The sequence below is a fragment of the Moschus berezovskii genome, chromosome 15, assembly GCF_049115385.1.
Source record: "Moschus berezovskii isolate FMDL1 chromosome 15, NW_MosBer_1.0, whole genome shotgun sequence".
NCBI lineage: Eukaryota > Metazoa > Chordata > Mammalia > Artiodactyla > Moschidae > Moschus > Moschus berezovskii.
The window spans coordinates 3,803,217-3,823,940 of NC_142474.1; the positions used below are offsets into that span (position 1 = coordinate 3,803,217).

The window sequence follows — 20,724 nt, forward strand, 5'->3', positions numbered from 1 at the left end:
AGATCATATCACTCTCAAGAAATTACACTGCTGATATGACTGTTTAGTGTGAACTGCATCGCTAGCCACCAGCCAAGTTCTATCAGAGCAGGAAGTAAATAGTCGGGATCACCCTTGTACCTCCGGGGGCTCGCACATGGCAGATGCTTCTAAGGAAACTGCTGCTGGAGGAATGAGGAAACCCTCAATGAAAACCGCAGGATAATTCCCATCAGTTATACTAGCCCTATTTACTGTGGGCCTACTATGTGCCGGGCACCAGGCCAAGTCACTGGGGATAGATGTATCAGCGAGGCAGAGAGGTTTTTATTATTAATTCCAGGTTCTTGAGGATTTATTGAATGTAAGGGGCAAGGGAAAACAGGTAATAAACGAATAAATCTGTGTATCTGTAGAGATAGACAAATTAGATAGATCTACAGATAGATGGATAGACTGGTAGATACAGATAGAGATACTCCAGATTCCCAGGCTAGATTTGATAAATTCTAAGATAAAGCAGACCAGAAAGTATCAGGGGGAGCCACTGGATGGAGAGGGACTGCAGGATTAGAACGCGGGAGCTAGCCAAGAAGGGCCTCTCTGTGGAAATCAAGACCCGAGGGCGTTAGGCAGGGTGGCAGGTGGATACACAGCGAACAGTAAGCACAAAAGCCTTGAGGCTGGAAAGAGCTTGGGGCTGACGCCTGAGGTGAGGAGGGAATAGCAGGTGAGGTCAGCCGAGCGCGGGGTCAGATCGGGGGCAGCAGCACCCACCCGTATCAGGAACTTCACCTTGTCACTTAGAATGCTGGTTCTCGGGCCTCCCCCGCACCCACCGAGTCAGAAACTCTGGGCTGGCCCCGCGGCCTCCGTCCTAACAAGCTCTCCGGGCGGTTGTGATGCACAAGAGTTGGCGGACCCCCGGCCAGGGGGCTTGCCCCAGCGACCTATCCCAGTGGCCACCGTCCTCTTTACTTCACTCCTGGGCGGGGGGCCCGCCTCGCGCTCTGCGGATGCGCTCAGCCGGCGTTCCCCACCACCAAGCCTGTGACCCCCCAACCACGCACCCCGCGAACTGCTGCCCGGCTTGGTCCTCTTCTGCAAACCACCGGGGCGCCCTGGCTGCCCAGACTCCGCGGGGACCAGACGCCCGGGGCGGCAGGTGCAAAGGCTCCAGAGCCGGGGTGGGGGTTGCCGAACGCGCCGGGCCAGCCCTCCGGGGTGCGGGCAGGGCGCCGGCGGGTGGGGAGCGCACCCCTCGCGGCCCGCGGTCGCCCCACCACGTGTGCGCGGTCCCCCGCGGGAGACCCCGCGGCCCGGGGCTCCTGGATTGGCCGGCGGCTTCCCCCGGGAGCCGCGGCCGCGAAGCCAGCTCGGTGCGGCCCGGCCGGGCCAGCGCCCTCTAGGCAGCGGAAGTGGCGCTCGCTGTACATCCGTCCTCCCCGCCTCGCGGAGTTGGGAGAAGGAAGGCTGGGGGGTGGAAAAATAAAAGGAAAAGTCCCTGCACCATGTAGACCCGCGCCCCGCGCCCTGGCACCCCGGCCGGCCGGGGACCCCCCTCGCCCCCAGTCTGCGGCCATGAACGCGAGCGGCGCGGGCGAGAGCTTCCCGGGCTCGGTGCAAAGTAAGTGCTTTTCCGGGCGCAGTGCGCGCTCCGGGGCCCGGGCCCAAGCACGCCTGCGACGCAGCGGGCAGGCCCGGGGCCCCGAAATCGGGGTGACGGCCCGGAGCCGGCGTCTCGGGGACCGCGGCGGGCGCGCGGGGCAGGAGGCGCCGGGGTGGCCGGGGGCGGGCGCGCCGAGCCGGCGCGACGGGGGGCGCTGGGCAGCCTCCGAGGAGCCCCCCGGGCAGGGGCGGTGGGGGCGGCCTGGCGGCTCCGACCGTCGCCCACCCTCTCGCGGCATTCCCCGCCGCGGCGCAGCCTGGAGGTGGATTTGGGGTAACCGCGGCCACGCTGATGGGAAAACTTCTGTCTCGGTGGCCCCGAATCCTTGAAGTCTGGGGTTCGGAGGACTGCACGAGGTCTGGCTGGCTGGGCTTGCCGGCTTCCTGCAAAGCCTTGTCCACGTTCAAGGTGGAGATCTGAATGGGGAACGGGCCGTGGGCGTTTTCTTTGCGTTTTGAGTTTGGGGTTCATTTTCATTATGATGACAGCCTTTTTCAAGCCCGTGGTTTCGCCGGGCTCGTTGTTTCCCTAAGATCGTTGTTTCGCTGAGCGCGAACCAGCCACCTGGGAGCTCCAGCGCTTATTTAAAAAAAAAAAAAAAAAAAAGGGTGGGGGGAGGTCTCTGGGCCCCACCTACCAGGTGGTGGGGCTGGGGTTGAGGGGACGAGGATAGCCTTGCCCTGGGCGATTCGGAGGCACAGGACGTTTGAGAACCCCTGGCACTTGTTAGATGTTACTGTTAACGACTTGGAAGACACTGGCTCCCAAACTTGTCTGTGTGTTCCTTGCATAACTTGCGAAAAGCGCAGATTTCCCTAAACCTCAGTCCCCATTCACCCCACCTTCATTAGGACTCGGTGTCTCCGAAGTGGGGCTCAGACGTGTCCGTGTTTAAACAACCCACCCCAGCCCTTATTCTGATGCCCAGACAGGTTTGGAGAACTTTGCACGGATAAAGAGGCTTCTCAGGCGGCGCCAGTGGTAAAGAACCCGCCTCCCATTGCCGGAGACGGAAGAGTCACAGGTTCGATCCCTGGCTTGGGAAGACACCCTGGAGAAGGGCACAGCAACCCACTCCAGTCTTCTTGCCTGGAGAATCCCGTGGACAGAGGAGCCTGGCAAAGATAAAGGAATTCTTTTTGTTGATGATGCAAAAAAAAATAGACCCAGTGTTTTCTACTGGGTCTCAGTTCATTACAAATTTTCAGAGGGGATATTTTCAAATTCAAATAGGACCCCTCAGTAATAACCCCATCAGGTGACTTGCTGGGGATCCTTGTGCTGGCCTTTTACAAGCACCATCTCATTTAATTCTCGTAACCATCTTATGAAGCTAAAGAAACTTCACCCCACCTCCCGGATATCAGTCCTACCATTAAGGAATCTCAATGATGGCATCACTACATCTCTTGATTCCTTGTCTTCCTCTTAGCTTGGGCACCTCAGTAGCTACAGGAACAGTGTTCCAGAGAAGAGAAATGTCACATCCTTCCATCCATTGATTTCAGAGTTTGCAAGATGGCTTACAAAACTACCAACCATGGAGAAGGAAATGGCAACCCACTCCAGTACTCTTGCCTGGAAAGTCCCATGGATGGAAGAGCCTGGTAGGCTGCAGTCCATGGGATCGCTAGGAGTCGAACATGACTGAGCGACTTCACTTTCACTTTCGTGCATTGGAGAAGGAAATGGCAACCCACTCCAGTGTTCTTGCCTGGAGAATCCCAGGGACGAGGGAGCCTGGTGGGCTGCCATCTATGGGGTCGCACAGAGTCGGACACGACTGCAGTGACTTAGCAGTAGCAGCAGCATGCTTGGTGCAGAGTATCTTTTCTTAGAAGTCAACCAAATTGTATTTCTGCACAAAGATGTCTTGTCTTGGTTGTAACAGGACGTTGGACATAATGCAAATATTTTATAATTTTTTTTAAATTATGAAGCAAGGATGCCAACTGTATATGCACAAAGGTAGTTTTCATACTATTTAGATTCAGGGAAAATTGGGAATAATATACAAACCTTATAGTTAGTGAGAAATTATGAGGCTTAGAAAATGGAATAATGTGTTGTCATTAAATATATATATATATATATATATAAAGAGATTTAAGTGATAGAGCACAATGCTTGTACAACAGTATTGGTCATGTATGGATGTGAGAGTTGGACTGTGAAGAAAGCTGATTGCCGAAGAATTGATGCTTTTGAATTGTGGTGCTGGAGAAGACTCTTGAGAGTCCCTTGGACTGTAAGGAGATCCAACCAGTCCATCCTAAAGGAGATCAACCCTGGGTGTTCATTGGAAGGACTTATGCTAAAGCTGAAACTCCCAATACTTTGGCCACCTCATGCGACGAGTTGACTCACTGGAAAAGACTCTGATGCTGGGAGGGATTGGGGGCAGGAGGAGACGGGGACGACAGAGAATGAGATGGCTGGATGGCATCACCGACTCGATGGATATGAGTTTGAGTGAACTCCAGGAGTTGGTGATGGACAGGGAGGCCTGGCGTGCTGTGATTCATGGGGTCCCAAAGAGTCGGACACGACTGAGCGACTGAACTGAACTGATGATAGAAACAATTTCTAGTTGAAAATGAATGGAAGAAAATATTTCATAATGTTCATGGTAGCCATAGGTGGAAAGACTGTAATTTCCCTCATTGCTTCTTCTCTTCCAAATTTTCTGTTATAAACATGAATCTCCTTGTGATAAGGCAAAGAAAACTTTTTAAACAGAAATTCAGTTTGTCTTATTAGTTAGAGACTTAGTCATTGTATATCTTTATTTAACAAACATTTATATGGCAGTTTCTAATATAGTGCCAGGACTGTGGTAAGCACTTTGCAAGTGTTAAATACAGTATTAATTCTTGATATTATTACTACAGTGAAATAATGTCTCCGTCAGGAATTAATTTTGCTTACAAGTAACAAAACTGAACTATACTGGCCTAATTAGAAGTCTGGAATTGATTGATTCTAGGGTTGATTTAGGGGATCAGTGAAGTAAACTTTTGTGGAGAGCTTACTATTTACCTCATGTTACAATATGGCTGCAGAAGCACCTGGCATCACATCTGCATTCAAGGCTGAAGGGAGAGATGAACAGTGCCAACCATGTCAGCTCCCTTTTTATCATGTTTTTCCCTGAAGTTCCTCCAGCACTGTGCTGGAGGGATTCCCAAGTATGTCATGAACCAAAATTATTCAGGCTAGTGGTTCTCATGATGGGGGGGAGAGTTGGAATAGTGGGAGCATTGGCGTTCATAATGACTGAGAAGTACAATTACGTTTTACTTGAGATAGGAGATGGTCTTTTGAAGTACAAGGTAGCCTTCTTGAAGTGCAGGGAAGAACCTTCTTGCATGAGATACCACTAGTGCTCCCACAGGGAATAATCAGGAGCATTGCTTGGGTGGTTATGTCGCTGCTAGGGCAGAACTGGGGTTCTGTGTGCAAGAAGAGGGGAGTGGAATAGATATTGGGCCAGCAACTAGCCACGTCTGCCACCATGCCCGTTTTTCTTAATGTGGGTCTGGTTTGTGTTGTCATTTCAAGCTGTCTGAAATTAACCTGTGACTCCCCCTTTGTCCCATGGAGTTCCAGGTGGCACAACAGTGCTGGTGGAGCTGACTCCAGACATCCACATCTGTGGCATCTGCAAGCAGCAGTTTAACAATTTGGACGCCTTTGTAGCTCACAAGCAGAGTGGCTGCCAGCTGACCGGCACGTCTGGGGCGGCACCCAGCACAGTCCAGTTTGTATCAGAGGAAACGGTGCCTGCCACCCAGACTCAGACCACCACTCGAACCATCACCTCCGAGACCCAGACAATCACAGGTATGTTTGGGGGGTGGGGTAGTCACTTAGAGTTGGCCTGGCTGTGTCCCAGACGCCTCTACAGATCTTGTTAAAAATAGAGACACCCAGGGCCCACCCCCTAGAATTGCTGATTCATTATTTTTAACAAGCTCCATGGGGAAGCTAGCTGCCTGGCCAGGTTTGGGAACTGCTAGGTTAAAACATTAAGTGGTAGCAGTTATAAATTGTTGTCACGTGCTAAACAAAACTAACAGACAAAAGCCAGGTTTTTAAAACAAAACCAAAAAAAAAAAAAACCTAAATACCAAGAAAAAAATACTTGCACAAAATGGTAAAAAAGGAAAAAGTGGTTGTTTGGGGTGGTAGAAATATGTGGTGACTCCTGAATTTGCATTATTTGTGTAAAGGACAAAAAAAACGTTTAAGAAATTTTTTAAAATCGATAAACAAGTACTGACGACTCCCCTTCCCTGTGCTGCCAGCCGGAAAAGCAGGAAAGTGCAGCCTAGCTCTTGGTCACACCCAAAAGAAACCGCTGCTGCTGCTGCTGCTGCTGCTGCTAAGTCACTTCAGTCGTGCCTGACTCTTAGCGACCCCATGGACTGCAGCCCACCAGGCTCCTCCGTCCATGGGATTTTCCAGGCAAGAGTACTGGAATAGGGTGCCATCGCCTTCTCGAGGAGATCTTTCTACCCAGGGATTGAACCCAGGATTGAACCCGGGTCTCCCACATTGTAGGCAGATATCTTCTGAGCTACCAGGGAAGTCCACACACGCAGAGAGACTCAAACACTCATACACCCCTATGCTTATTCCTTTATAGTCTGCCTTAAGGGACAAGACAGATAACTTTAAACATAGGAAGCCACCCATTTACGGGATAGCTGGTAGACACACTGTTGCATCCTATGGGAAAATAGAGAATGTATTTGTTAGCCAAAGACATTCAGATTTTTAAATCAAAAAATATATTTATTAATACTGTACCTTCCAAAGAAGGCAGTTTGTAGGATTGCTCCCCCAAAAGAAAAAGAATTGTTATGTGGTTGCAAATAAAGTTACCGTTTTTCCAAAGTAAAAACAATGTATAAAAAAAGCTGAAAAACAACTGGGAAAAAAAATACAGTACATGTGACTAAGGCCTAATATCCTTCATATATTTAAAAAAAAAAAAAAACTCCTAAAAATCAATAAAAGGACTAAGTGGAAAAGTCAGCAAAGAGCGGCAGTTGCTCTTCAAGAGCCAGTAAATATACACGGATGTGCCATTGTGTCACCATCCCTCAGTAATAAATGCAAATCAGACAGTGCTTTCCTTTCCTTTCTGGAGATGTCCATTCATATACGCCGGGCAATTCTGTGATGTCTTTCAAACTTTAATTCTTACATTTAAAATCTTTCAAAGTTTAAAATGTACACATTTACCCAGAATGTGCACTTCTGGGCATTTATCCTGTAAAGCTTGACAAGTAAAAATGCACAAGGGTGCTTACTGATGTACTGGAAAGAAAATGGAGCCTTTGTAGCGCATATGTCAGGAGGAGACTAGATAAATAAATGCCACGATGGATAACGAATAATAATCTAATAATTAGGTGAATAAATTCAGACAGTGGAATGTGACTGAACTCTGAAAAGGAGAGCTAGACCTGAGTGCCCACATAGGTAAATATAAACGGGCATATATATGCACACGTATTATATTCAAGGAAAGCTTCTAGAACAGGAATGAGGCAGGTAATGTTAATGAAAAATGTCAACTCTGCAGAAGGCATTAGGGGAAATAGAGAAAGTTGCTCTTTGGATTCAATCAGTTAGATGTTGGTTTTTCTGAGAAACTGAAAAATGTAAAATTTCCCAAATTTTAAACCTTTGTTAGGAAACTTCCCTGTCCGTTCAATGGTTAAGACGGTGTTTTCACTGCAGGGAGTACGGGTTTGATCCCCAGTCAGGGAAGTAAGATCCCACATGTCAGGCGATGAGGGGAAAAAAAACTTTGTTGGTCAAGCAAAATACATCTGTGAGCTTGATCGAGCCCATCTGCAACTTCTGACTTGTTTCCAGTGTTTTGCACAGTTAATCTGGAGCTTAGGTGTGGAAAGCCTCTGAAGTGAAGGTACCAACCGACTTTTACCTCATCAGTTGTACATTGATGTTGTCTGAATTTTTTGGCAGCAGGCAAAGTTTGTGGTTGTTTCCTTAATGCATCCAAAATAATGTTTCTGCTGAAATTTGTTAAGCTCTGAAATATAATTGATCACCTCACAAACTTTAATCAGGTTACCTTGAGGTCTTCCCACTTTCTCCTGAGTTTCTCTTAATCTCATCTTAGAGGAAATCACAAAGAAAATGTTTGAACTGAAACCCACCTTAGAGATGGGCCTGTTACCACCTTCTCATTTTACAGCTGGACAAAGTGAAGCTGCAAGTGGAGATCAGAATTGGTCAGGGTCCCAGCACAGGTTCAAGACAGTCCTGGGACTTACGTCCCTTGGCCCTTGCCCTCGTGGTCTTCTCCCTGAAGACTGAGTGTTGGGTTCTCTGTTCTCAGAAACAAACTCCCAGTCACCCGGCACACTGGTGTGAAGCCTGGGACCCGAGGCCCCAGCACAGGGAGGCCTCAAGACCCTTCATTTGTGGCCATTTCCTCTTTCTGGGCTCTGAGCCGTCACTGCTGCTGTCCCCTCTGCCTGAAATACCTTTCTCGCCTTTACCTGGCTGACACTAGCCCAGCCTCAAAACCTGAGGCTCAGGACCATCTGCACGCAGGACCTGGCTTCATCCAGGACGCTCCGCTCCCCTCTGACTCACAGTAGCCATGATGACGTCCTTTCTTTTTCCGAACCGGCCACTTTTCCTTGAGCCCCAGGGCCTTTGTGTGTGTGTGCTCCCTCTGCCTTGAGCTGACTTCATGCTGGCGCGTGTGTCAGAGCTGGGCTTGACTGCGTTGCCCCAAAGAGCCCCCCTCTGAGCCCACACACATGGGCATCGCTCTTTCAGATCAGTTCAGTTCAGTTCAGTTCAGTCGCTCAGTCGTGTCCGACTCTCCGCGACCCCATGAATCACAGCACGCCAGGCCTCCCTGTCCATCACCAACTCCCGGAGTACACTCAAACTCATGTCCACAGAGTCAGTGATGCCATCCAGCCATCTCATTCTCGGTCGTCCCCTTCTCCTCCCGCCCCCAACCTTTCCCAGCATCAGAGTCTTTTCCAGTGAGTCAACTCGTCGCATGAGGTGGCCAAAGTATTGGAGTTTCAGGTGCCCGTAATTAAATGGTCGTTCTTAGAACAAACTTAAGGTCTGTCCCACTGCTGAGCCGTAAGCGCCACGCGGTCAGGCTGCATTTTGGACCCCAGCATCAGACTCCCGGCGTGGGTGCTGTGCGGGGTGAACGCACAGGGGCGCGCGTCTCACATCCCTTGGTGAAGCTAACCGCACACTGTAACCTCCCCTTCCGCTGTCCTAGTTCCCGGCTCGGAGACCTTCACCCGCCTGCTGGCATCTGCACGGCCCCGCCGTCGTTCTTCGTAGCCGTGCCTCAGCTTTGCCGACCGCCCCGCACGCCTCGGCGCCCACTGCACGAGTGTTCGCCACCGCGCAGCGCTGGCGGGGGCGCCCCCCGCCGGAGAGCGGCTGCGGGACCTTTATCCCAGCCAGCAGCCCGGGGTTGTGGGCATGTCGCTCACTCCATAGTCCTCGTCTGTAGGAGGGAATTATTAGAAAGGGTACCGAGTACTAGCAGGCACGCTTCCCAGATGGCTCAGGGGTAAAGAACCCGCCTGCCAGTGCAGGAGACGCAGGTTCGATCCCTGGGTCGGGAAGATCCGCTGGAGAACGAAATGGCAGCCCAATCCAGTATTCTTGCCTGGAAATCCCATGGACAGAGGAGCCTGGCGGGCTCCGCAAAGTGCTGGACGTGACTTAGTGAGTAGACAGCAAGCAAATACTATTAGGTTGTAGAATTAGGTGCCTAATATCATTGGGTTATTGTGAGACTCTGCAATAATCCAAATAAGGACCTGGGACAGTCATTGGACTCAGTAAACGACCGCTTTTATTAATACGAAGGGCTTCCCTGGTGGCTCAGCTGATAAAGAATCCACCTGCAATGCGGGAGACCTGGGTTTGATCCCTGGGTCAGGAAGATCCCCTGGAGAAGGCAAAGGCTACCCACTCCAGTATTCTGGCCTGAGGAATTCCATGGACTGTAGAGTCCATGGGGTTGCAAAAAGTCGTACACAACTGAGCAACTTTCACTTACTTAACATCAAGATGAGTCCACGAGTGAGATTAGCAGGCCACTGGGTCTCTGCCTGACCCAGCTGCTCTCCCTCCGTGTGCCTGCACCTCTGCCCCCAAATAAGCAGCATCTTGCTTTTCCCCCGCTTTCTTTTACACTGTTTATTTTGCTGGGTCCAGCTTCCCCCAAGTTTGGGCTTCAGTGTTGCAGCAGTGGCAGTTTGGACCGGGGTCCCTGGGGATCTTGTTAAAGCTGCTAGTGCCAGGGCTGCACCTCTGAATCCACCTGGCTGAGGTGCAGGTGTCTGCATGCTTAACAAGCTCCCAGGGGATTCCAGGCCTCATCCCAGTTGCAAAGATGCTCACTGCTCGACCCCCACCCTGGCAGATTCTCTCGATACCCGCACCCAGACCTTGTCCAGGGCTTTTGGTCCCTCTTCAGTCCTTGATTAAACCAGACCCTTCCTCGTGCTCAGTCACTTCAGTCTTTGCAACTGAAGCCCACCAGGCTCCCCTGTCTGTGGAATTTTCCAGGCAGGAATCCTGGAGTGGGTTGCCATGTTGGATATAAAGTAAAATTTATTCTCTGCCTGCTAGCTTTGAAAGCTGTCTATCATTTGGCATTTGATTTGAGAACTTTTCTATAAAAGCAGTAAAATTAGATCTTGACGCTGGTGAAAAAAACTAGCATCCTACATGCATTTTTCTAAGTTCCCCGCTTGAAGTCATGGGGCTTGGAGTCAGGCCCCCATGTTAAAGTCTTGGCTGCAGAGGGCCTTAAGAGCTGTGTGAGTGATGCAAGAGCTTGCGTTGTCTCCTTTTTAAAGTAGGGACCGAAATACACAGAAAGGCCATGGAACTTGGTAGTGGGGAGTGTCTAGGTTCCTGAGTCAGACTTCTTAGATTCAGAGCCCAGCTACATCACTTCCCATCCAGGTAACCACGGGCAGGTGACTTAGGGTCTCAGGGTCTCCATTTGCCCAGCTGTAAAATGTTAGAGGAATGACAGTACTCACCTCAAAGGGTCGCTGCCAGCGGCTCCTACATGGAAGACTCGCAAGCTGTCAGGGTTCGTTCTCATTACTTACTTACTGAATCAGGGGCTGTAGAAATTAAGTGAAACAGCTCATGGAAATTTTTACGCTGGCCACGACTCATGGCAAGCCTCCAGACAGTATTAGTTGAATTATCACTGACTTTCCCACCTCTTCATTCCTACTTTTTTGGAACCAGGTTAAAAGTCACCTCCACCTAGAAGCCAGCCAAGATTTCTCCCTCCTTCCCCACCCCGAAGGTTCTTCACCACTTCCTCAACTAGCACTTATCACAGTTGCCATCAGTTTATTTGGTAACAAGCAGTCAGAGTCGGACACGACTGAAGTGACTTAGCAGCAGCAGTCTTTAGCCAGAGAAGTGAATTCAGATGCTCCTGGGATCAGGCAGGGGCAGCAAATAGGGCAGCAGATGGGCTAAGAGGGGGAGTGGGCGGAGAGAGCCAGGGGGCGTGGTCAGCCGGCTTTGGAGTCGCTGGGAGCTGGGCTAACTCCCCGGGGCGGGCTGTGCAGTTCCCCTGCTGAACACAGTCACAGAACGTCCACATGGGACAGGGCAGCTCTGACTGTGCTGGGACAGGCTGGAAGCAGAACTCCTGTCGTCATGCCTGAGCCTCCTCCCCCACTTATCGGCTGCTTTATTGCTTCTATCTGCTGCTCTACAATCTGTTCTGTTCTGTTCAGTCGCTCAGTCGTGTCCGACTCTTTGCGACCCCGTGGACTGTAGCCTACCAGGCTTCTCCATCCATGGGATTCTCCAGGCAAGAATACTGGAGTGGGTTACCATTTCCTTCTCCAGGGGATCTTCCGGACCCAGGGATCGAACCCGGGTCTCCCACATTGGGGGCAGACGCGTTAACCTCTGAGCCACCAGGGAAGCCCAATAGTCCCCAAGATATCAAGTCATAGGTTTGCCCCACTTCCTGACAACCTCCAGTGCAGGCTTCCTGGAAGCCCCTGCGCAGGATCCATCTAACATGAGCCCCAAACATCTAAAACTGTACGTGCTTCCAGGCACCCTCTTTCTGAGACCCTCCACAGCCCCCGTGGGGTGAGGGTTCCCTTACTGTAATGAGTAATCAACTTATTCAACTACAGGGGCGTCCCTGGTGGTCTTTGGCCGGAGGTCATTGACCTGGGAAAGACCCAGCCCTCCTAACTGATTTTGAGCCTTATCAGAATCATCTGAAGGCTCAGTTTGGCCCTTGGGCCTCAAAGTAGTGGGTTTTGTTTTCTTAATTTTAAATGACCCTTATTCTGTATTTGCAAAACATCTAATTAGTAGTAAGCAAGGTAGTGGTTTAACTTCTGGTTTACTAAACTATAATCTCCCTGGTTTAGTCACAAAGTCGTGTCCGACTCTTGCGACCCCATGGACTGTAGCCCGCCAGGCTTCTCTGTGCATGGAATTCTCCAGGCATGAAGAATACTGGAGTGGGTTGCTGTTTCCTTCTCTAGGGGATCTTCCCAACCCAGGGATCGAACCCAGGTCTCTTGCATTGCAGGCAGACTCTTTACCAACTGAGCTATGAGGAAGCCCCATAACCTCCCTAGAGCAGGGACTAATCAGTCTTGCTTTCCGGCCGCCCAGCAGCAGGCCTGGCACATCCTGGGCGCTCAGTAAAAGTTACCAAGTAAATGCAGGAGGGGACGCGGTTCAGATTAAATTCGTTCAAGTCCATGAGGTTCATGGCGTGGCGCCGGCTCCATCATGAGGGCCCAGTGAGGGCGACTGTGGGACTGGCGGGCGCCAGATGCTGGAGCCGAGATAATGGAGATGCTTTCCTTGGAGGATTCCAAGCTCGTCCAGAAGTGGAGGAGAACTTAGTTGTAAGACATACAAGCCCAGCCATGTGTGGCCAGTACCTTCTCGTGCAGAGAGTTCATGGAGTAGGTTGGTCTTGGTGGGGAAAGCCACAGGGAAAAATGATGAGTGAGATCACACGCATGATAGACCTTGAGAATCTCACCTGCCTTTGGGAGGAAGACAGTGGGAGCGGGGCGTTTCCGCCGGATGGTCAGGAGGTGGAGAAGCTGGTCCCTGCTGCTGAAGGGGAGATCTGACCACAGTGGCTGGAGATGATATAGGGCGTATGGAGTAGCGGCCCCTGCTTTGATCTGGTCTTTATTCTGAAGGAGCTAGGGAGCCATTGAAAGTTATTGAGTGTGTGAGCAGTTTAGTCAAACAAACCAGGTAGTGAGTTGCCAGGAGGATCTGGCAATAATAATAGTAATAGCTAATTCTTGTGTGTGTGTTAGTCGCTCAGTCGTGTCTGACTCTTTGTGACCCCAGGGACTATAGCCCGCTAGACTCCTCTGTCCATGACACTTCCCAGGCAAGAATGCGGAGTGGGTGGCTGTTTCCTCCTCCGGAGCATCCTCCCTACAGCAGGGATGGACCCACAGCTCCTGCATGGGCAGGCGGGGTCTTTACTGTCCCGCCACCTGGGAAGCCCAGCTGATTCTTGCTGCTGCTTATTATTGTGCCGAGCAGTTTCCTCAATATGTGAAGTAGGTTTTCACAACTTCAGTCGTTAACAAATTGAAATTTAACATTTAATTTAAAAATTTAAATTTTGGCAACATATATTAGATACTAATAATTATTATCCCTGTTTTACCCATAATGAACTAAAGCACAAAGGAGCTAAATAACTTGATTGAGGTGACAGAGCTAGAAAGGGGCTCGAAGCCAGACCTGAGGCTGGAAGCCAAGCTCTCAGGCTGCAGAAGCTGTGCATCTGACCACCCCATAGCACCGTTGGTAAAGTCCTCATTGCAGCCTTTCTGAAAAGAACCCCCTGGAGCTTCAGTAAAAGATGAAGATCCCCAGCCCCCTCCCTTAACAATCCCATCTGGGTGGTTCTGAGCAGGGTCCTGGGAATCTGGGCCAGTCAGTGAGGGCTAGGGTTGGTTCAGATGCTTTCGGTTGCTCTTAACAACACTAAGCTACAAGAGGGCTGGACTGTGAGACACAGCTTATCTCAGGATAAAAGCTGGCAGGGCAGACCCAGGGTTTCTGGGTCTTCTTGCTCTCCCGGGCAGTAATGCTCCTCATGGCCACAAGGTGGCTGCTTTCCTCCTCAAGTCTTCACTCAGCCCTGCTCCGGGTTGCGGAAAGGGACTGTCTCTTTAACAGAGAGGAAACACTTCCCCAGGAATCCCAGATCCCATTGGCTAAGATGGGTAACAGGCCCAGTTCCACTGTCTTGGTGGAGCCAGGCCAGTAAGGGTTACCAAGAAGGGGCTTAGCAGTGGAATCCAGCCCCAAAGCCCTTCTGGCCATCCACACTCCTGCCATTACCCTACTGGAATAATCTCAAGCAGCAGTTCCCAAAGCTGGCAAAAGAATGGAAAACGTGTGTAAAATACAGCTGTAAATATACCCAGACTATACCCAGACCTCGCATCAGAATCTCTGCTTCCTGATCAGTTTTGAGAACCACTGGGCCGGGAGAAAGGCAGGAAAGAATGGAACTGTATCGGTGGCAGTGTCTGGCACGTGGGTGCTTCTTTTTTCAAAATAGATGTCCACAGCAAGCCGCAATTTCTTTGTCCCAGTTCCTAACCGCAGGGCAGGTGGGTCTGATTGGTCCAGCTTCTGTGCCCGTGTCTGCCCCCAGACCAGCCAGCTGCCGCAGAGAGAGGGGCGGGGTCAGGAATCAGAAGCTGGCGTTGGGCTCAGCCCTTGGAACCGGGACTGTTGGGCCACCTGAGAATCAGGTGTGGAAGCAATGAGGGAAAACCCTTTAGAAGAGCGTGAGACGACCTTTCCTTACGAATTCCCAGGAGGCGAATGCTTAGTTTGCACTCGGATCAAGGCCCCTAAATGTGAGCTGTAAGCACGGGCAATATGGGAAAAACAAACAATAGATTTAAATATGTGACGGTGAAGGAATAGCCTTAACTTGTAAAGATCATTGACAAGTCAATGAGAAAAAAGTAAAAATTTAATAGAAAAAAAAAAGAGAGAGCTAATAGCCTGAACAGGCAGTTCATAAAGAAGGTATGTGAATGAATAAAATATAGTGAAAAGGGATTCTTTACCAATTATGAAAGAAATGCAGATTAAACTAAAACGATCTCATATTGTCCTGTCAGATAGTCTGTGTGATAGCCAAGGTGAAGGGGAGAATATATATTGATTTAGATTTTCCTAAAAGATCTTATAGTTATGAGTCACCAGGCCATAAAATGACCATTCCGTTTTGACCTGGTTCTTCAGCTTACGGAAAGGTATCCAGAGAAACTAAAGAGATAAGTTAAAATTTTTGGATAGGTGTTATTTATACAGATAAACTCCTAGAAACCAACTCAATGTCCAAAAAAGAGGAAAGGGTTAATTTAGCTGGGACAGCCCAAACGGTGGCAATGTTATGTGGCCAGAAGAAATTGTGTTTTGGATGAATTGATAATGTGGCAGAATGCTTTCACATAGCAAAACTTTTTAATCGTTTAATAAAAAAGAAAAGAATACAAAATTATTTAAGCCATGATCTCAGTTCTATATTTTTAAAATCTATGTAAAAAGAACACGTTAGCCATCTGATCCATCACTAACTCAACAGGTGTACTTTGAGCCCCTGTGCTGTGCCAGGTTCCACGTGAGGTTCTAGGAAACAGTGATGGAGGGAAATACACGTCCTCACTGGGCACATCCAACCGAATGGCGGAGGGGAAGAGCATCAGATACTTTGCCACGTAACTAGTTACAGTAGAGATGAGTGCTTCGGAGGAAAAGTGCAGACTTCAGCGAGCACTCATGCGGCGGCGGTGCTGCCACGTGGGGGCCGCGTTGGTCAGGGTTTCTTCTCCACGCTTTTCTGTGCTCCCTGGATTTTCTAGTCGGCGTTTTCTTTTGTTTGACAATATAATACACTTTTAATTTTAAAAAAGAGAAAAGGATTAAAACCGGAGATTTTAGGTTGAAGACGAGAAAGGAGAAGCAAAGGGACTTGGGAGACGCGGACGACTTCAGATACCTGAAGAGCGGTTTCGGGGGAAGAGCGGCAGGTGGCCCCTGTGAGCTCAGCGGGTCCAAGGCCCCAGCGGGTCCTAAGCTCAGAGGGCGGTTTCGGCTCCCTAAAATTCACGAGGCAGTCTTACTTTTTAAGCAGCATCACGAGTGAATAACTGAACGCCCGAGGGGCTCCCGCTTCAAACCGAGGCAGCGTGTGACAAGCTGCAGCTGCGCACACGGGTGGCCATGGGGAGCCCCAGAGTCCAGCAAAACCGAAGCGGCTGTGAGGCTGTGCGTTGCCGGCGGTGGAGGGCTGGGGGCTGACGCGGAAATGGCCATCCCGCGGGGGAGACGAGGCCTTGAGCTCTTGCGGAAAGTTAAACGTGAGACCCCCCACCAACACCCCCAGAAAGCAGCAGCTCAAGCTGCAGATCACCCCAGCGGAGAGAAGGGTTGGGAAGATTCTTCCCTGGGGGTAAGTCACGCCTCTGCTAGAAGCGCTTCCCGGGCTCGGCAGATCTGGCTGCTTGGGGTTGTCCCTGCTACCTTCACGTCTGCTGGACACTCAGATTCCACTGTTTACGCCAAATCTGAAGACAGACAAGGCACCCTCCAAATGACCCCTCCAGTTGGATGCCTTCCCCAAAGACACCAAAAGCACGTGCAGCAAAGGCAAAAATAGACCAGCAGGACTGCATCAAACGTCTGGGCACCTAGGGAAACAGCCAGCGGGAGGTAAAGGCAGCCTCCTGAGTGGGAGGAAATATTTGCGAACCAGATTTCTGAAAAGGAGCTGCCACCCAGAATGCTCTCACGGCCCCCTTTGCCGTGACTCACCACAGGGGAGATGCTAAGGCTTGTGGGGGCAGGGCTGGGGGCAGTTAGCAGACAGGCCCCCCGGCTCCAGGGACGGTGGAAATCCCGGGCTCAGGACCATTCTGAACCCAGGACTCAGGAAATCCCGGGCTCAGGACCATTCTGAACCCAGGACTCACCTCCCAGAGGGAGGGTCACAGACTCTGCAGCCGGGCTGTAGGGAGTGCCTGGCCACCGTCACAACCCCCGCCCCTATGCCTCCCAGTCTTCTTTCTGTTCTACGAGCTGGGGTGTCACGGTGGCATGACCAGCCATCCTAGTTTAATCTCAGGTCCTGTGACCAGGGAGCCCCTCAGTCCCAGGCAAGTGGAGGTGGTTGCTCCCCTAAGCCTTGATCATTCCCGCTAAGAGTTTGGTGCCCAGTTCTATTCAGCTGTAGGGATTAATGTTTATTAAACCTCAACTGTGGCCATATCCTGTACTACTGATGCTCTCATGAAGCTTCCTGATATCCTTGTGAAGTGGGCACAGTGATTATCCCCGCTGATGGGCAAGGAAAGTGAGGCTCAAAGGAGATCCTCGACTGGCCTGAAGTCCCACCTGTGGGAAGTGGCTGAGCCTGGACTCACATCAGTTCAGAGACACATTATAACACGGGGCTGCACCTTGGAATCAGTGGGACGGCTGCCAGCCCAGAGGCAGTCACCAAAGAATTGTCTTTGCACGTTTGTGAATAACCTGGATTATCATCAGTAATCACTGTTTTACTCACTTTGGCAGAGATATGTGCATTTTTTTTTTGGAGCTCTGTGTGTTGGGTTTAATTGCTGTCTGAAATGTCTCCTGAGATACTGCAGGATGATTCAGGCTGAAGATGAAAAGTAACTGTGCCCAGAAATACCTAGAGATAGTAGTAGGTGGGACCATTTGATATTGATAAAGCAAATTTTGTTGCTGGAGGAACAATCATTGGTTTTTGCAAAGCAACAACTGAGAGAGATGGATTCCCTCAATTAGACAAAGTTGAGTTAAGGTTTACTGCTGAGCTGCATGGAAAAATATGGTCTACACCATTAGTTCTCAAACTTGTGTTTATCAGAATCACATGGGCAGCTTGTTAGACCAGGTTGCTGGGCCCACCCCAGAGTTTCTGATTCAGTAAGCTGGGGTGGGGTCCAAGAATTTGCCTTTGTAGCAAATTCCTCGGTAAAGTCAGTGTTGCTGGCTGGGGACCACACTTTGAGTAGATGGGACATCTCAACAAGAGGCAGGTGTGGTTGATTAGGTCATCAAAGAGAGCTGGCAAGAAGATGGAACTTCAGTTTGTCAGAATCTTTTGCCAGATTTAAACAAAAGCTTAACTCTCCCCCACATATTTCAGCTGAGAAGAAGGGAAACCATGAGTTTCCTCAAACACCAAATGCCCATCAACCTGGGTGTTCTCTGACACACATTGGGATGAAGTTGTCATTGCTCAAGGTGCCCAAGAGGTGCATGCCAGGAACATAGATTTCCCGTGAAATGTTCAATGAAGTCTCAGAGAATTCATTCAATACATATAAAATCTCTAAGGAATATCAATATATATAAAATACCTCATGTGTTGAATTGACAGCTTTTAAAAATTTATTGTATATAAAATAATGTGACATCTTACAGTCTATAACATCTTAGCTTCAAAGAGAGAGAATGTTTGTTTTAAGCGAAAATATAACTGGCACCTCAGACCTTTGGAGTGGGTATTACTGCTTCAGGCAAAGCCGAAACGGAGTGATATCAGGCCTGTGTTGATTTAAAGAAGTGCACTTTGTAAATACAACGGAGAAATGTCAAAGGTGGTGCCTCCGTTACTGAAGTTTGGGAAGCAGAATATGACATTGGCTCTCAAAATCATCAGTAGGGCCTCTCAGCCTGACAAGTTCACCTGAACAAGCCCCAGAGGCCGTATTTACTCCTATCTGAAGCCAGATCTCCATGTGACAATTACATATAATAAAGGAAGAAAGAAAATACATATTCCCAAACTGCAAACTATCAACTTAATTAACAAAGCAGTAAAAACAATTTTAAGAAAAGACATTTGGGACTACCTGTTTTACCTGTTATAATGACAAAAGTTAAAGACAAAGATGATAATGATGTTTGGTCTTTTTTTTTATTCTTTTTTCCTCAAAACTTCAGTGAGCATATAAGGTTGGTTTATGGGTTGGTTGGTTTTAGGTGTGTTTGAAGAGTGTTTGTGTTTAGACAGTATTCATAGTTTGCCCAGAATTCCTTCAGTCAGTTCCTTTCTGCTTTTGAAAGGATTTTGTGATAAAGCTTAGGAAAGTACAGTACTTAATGCATTTGGGTGAAGTTAACAGAAAACCTACCTGGTATAAACGATAGGACATTTCTTGTTTATTTAATGAGTGTAGATTTGAATAGGTTTCAGGGCTCTGGCTCCACATCTCCCTTTATGGTTACAAAGTGGCTGCCTCAGATCCAGACATCACATCATCATCAGGCCTGTCCAAAGACAAATAGTAGGGCAACCAGGGCAGCAAGAATGAGTTTTCCTCAACTACCTCTCCTTCTGCCCCCACCTGTTTTTTAAATCAGGGAGAAAATCTTTTCCAGAAGCCCCCTCAGCGGATGTTCTCTAGCGTCTCATTGACTAGAACAGGGTCACGTGAACACTGCTAAGCAGCAAGGAACGGTGCAAAAACAATCTAACATAACCATTCTCACAAAGGAATGTAGGCAAAGGGAGTAGCTACTGGGTATTCATATTATGAAAATTAATAATCATCCTATCTTTTAGTTTCAGCTCCAGAATTTGTTTTTGAACATGGCTATCAAACATATCTGCCCACGGAAAGCAACGAAAACCAGACAGCCACTGTCATCTCCCTCCCTGCCAAGTCGCGTGCCAAAAAGCCCACTGCCCCACCTGCTCAGAAGAGGCTTAACTGCTGCTATCCAGGTAAAGGCGACATCGAGTCCTGCTTGTGTAGAGAATGTGACGTTTAACAGGTCCAGGGCTCGAGCTCCTGAATTCCCGGCGACTGGGCAAAGATGTGCTCCAAGCTGCCTGGCTCCAAAACCAGCCCCACAGAATTCTCATCGTCACATGGACGCACCTCTCACTGCCTCTGGTCACCGTGTCCTTGGGCTCTGAGACTTTTACAGCCAAGGACCTTTGAATGGAACCAGTGAGAATTTCAGATTACTGCGAATTTTTCTTGGTTCTGCAGCTTAGGAAGATAGCCAGGAAAATTGTCCCTTACTTATTTTAAAAAAGGAAGACAAAAGAATTTATTTGGAAACACTTTCCGACTTAGGGAAAGTTACAAAAACAGTACAGAAAATTTCTGAGCACCCTTTTGTTGTTGTTAAGTCCCTGAGTCGTGTCTGTTTCCCACCCCATGGACTGCAGCACGCTGGGCTTCCCCGTCCTTCACTGTCTCCTGGAGTTTGTTCAAATTCATGTCCATTGCAGTCACTGAAGCTAACTAACCATCTCCTCCTCTGCCGGCCCCTTCTTTTCCCTTCAACCTTTACCTTTCATCCGGATTTCCCAAATATTAACATACTACATTTGCTTTGTTTTTTTCTGGTGGTTGGTGGTTTGGTCACTCAGTCGTGCCCAACTCTTTGCGACCCCATGGATTATAGCCCACCAGGCTCCTCTGTCCATGGGATTCTCCAAGCAAGAATACTGGAGTGGGTTGCCAATTCCTCCTCCAGGGGATCTTTCTGACCCAGGAATCGAACCCAGGACTCCTGCATTGCATTGCAGATTCTTTACCAACTGAGTTACAAGGGAAGCCCCTGTTTTTTTCTAAATCTACATATATTTCCCCCAAAGTTGCAGACATGACCTTTACCTTTAAGTACCTTAATATATATTTCCTAGAAACAAGGAAATTCTTTTATATAACCACAGTACAATCATCAAAATCTGGAAATTAACCTTGATAAACGCTGTTATCAAACTGCTGACTTTATCAAGATTTTGCCAACTGTCATTAATGTCCTCTGTATCAAAAGAAAAATATTTTTCCCTTGGTCCAGGATCCAATTTGTGATCACACATGGCATTTAGTTTTCATGTGTCTTTAGTTTCCTTTAATCTAAGCTTTTGTCTTTCATAAACTTGATATTTTTGCAAAGCAACAGGCAAGTTATTGCATAAAATG

The 20,724-nt window shown here is 49.0% G+C and overlaps 1 protein-coding gene across 3 annotated transcripts in view; it reads left to right on the forward strand.

The window, feature by feature from the left end:
* The first annotated feature begins 1,396 nt into the window (after nucleotides 1-1,396).
* Nucleotides 1,397-20,724, forward strand: part of ZFP64 (ZFP64 zinc finger protein) — an 81,943-nt gene continuing 62,615 nt past the window's right edge. Inside the window, exons 1-3 of one of the 3 annotated variants that reach the window (XM_055393803.2) lie at nucleotides 1,397-1,606; nucleotides 5,252-5,491; nucleotides 19,347-19,508. In XM_055393803.2, coding sequence (XP_055249778.2) covers nucleotides 1,561-1,606; nucleotides 5,252-5,491; nucleotides 19,347-19,508 — 448 coding nt within the window. In that variant the 5' untranslated portion in view covers nucleotides 1,397-1,560. The remainder of the gene's footprint in view (nucleotides 1,607-5,251; nucleotides 5,492-19,346; nucleotides 19,509-20,724) is intronic. The other 2 variants (XM_055393794.2, XM_055393787.2) reach the window with 2 other exon arrangements.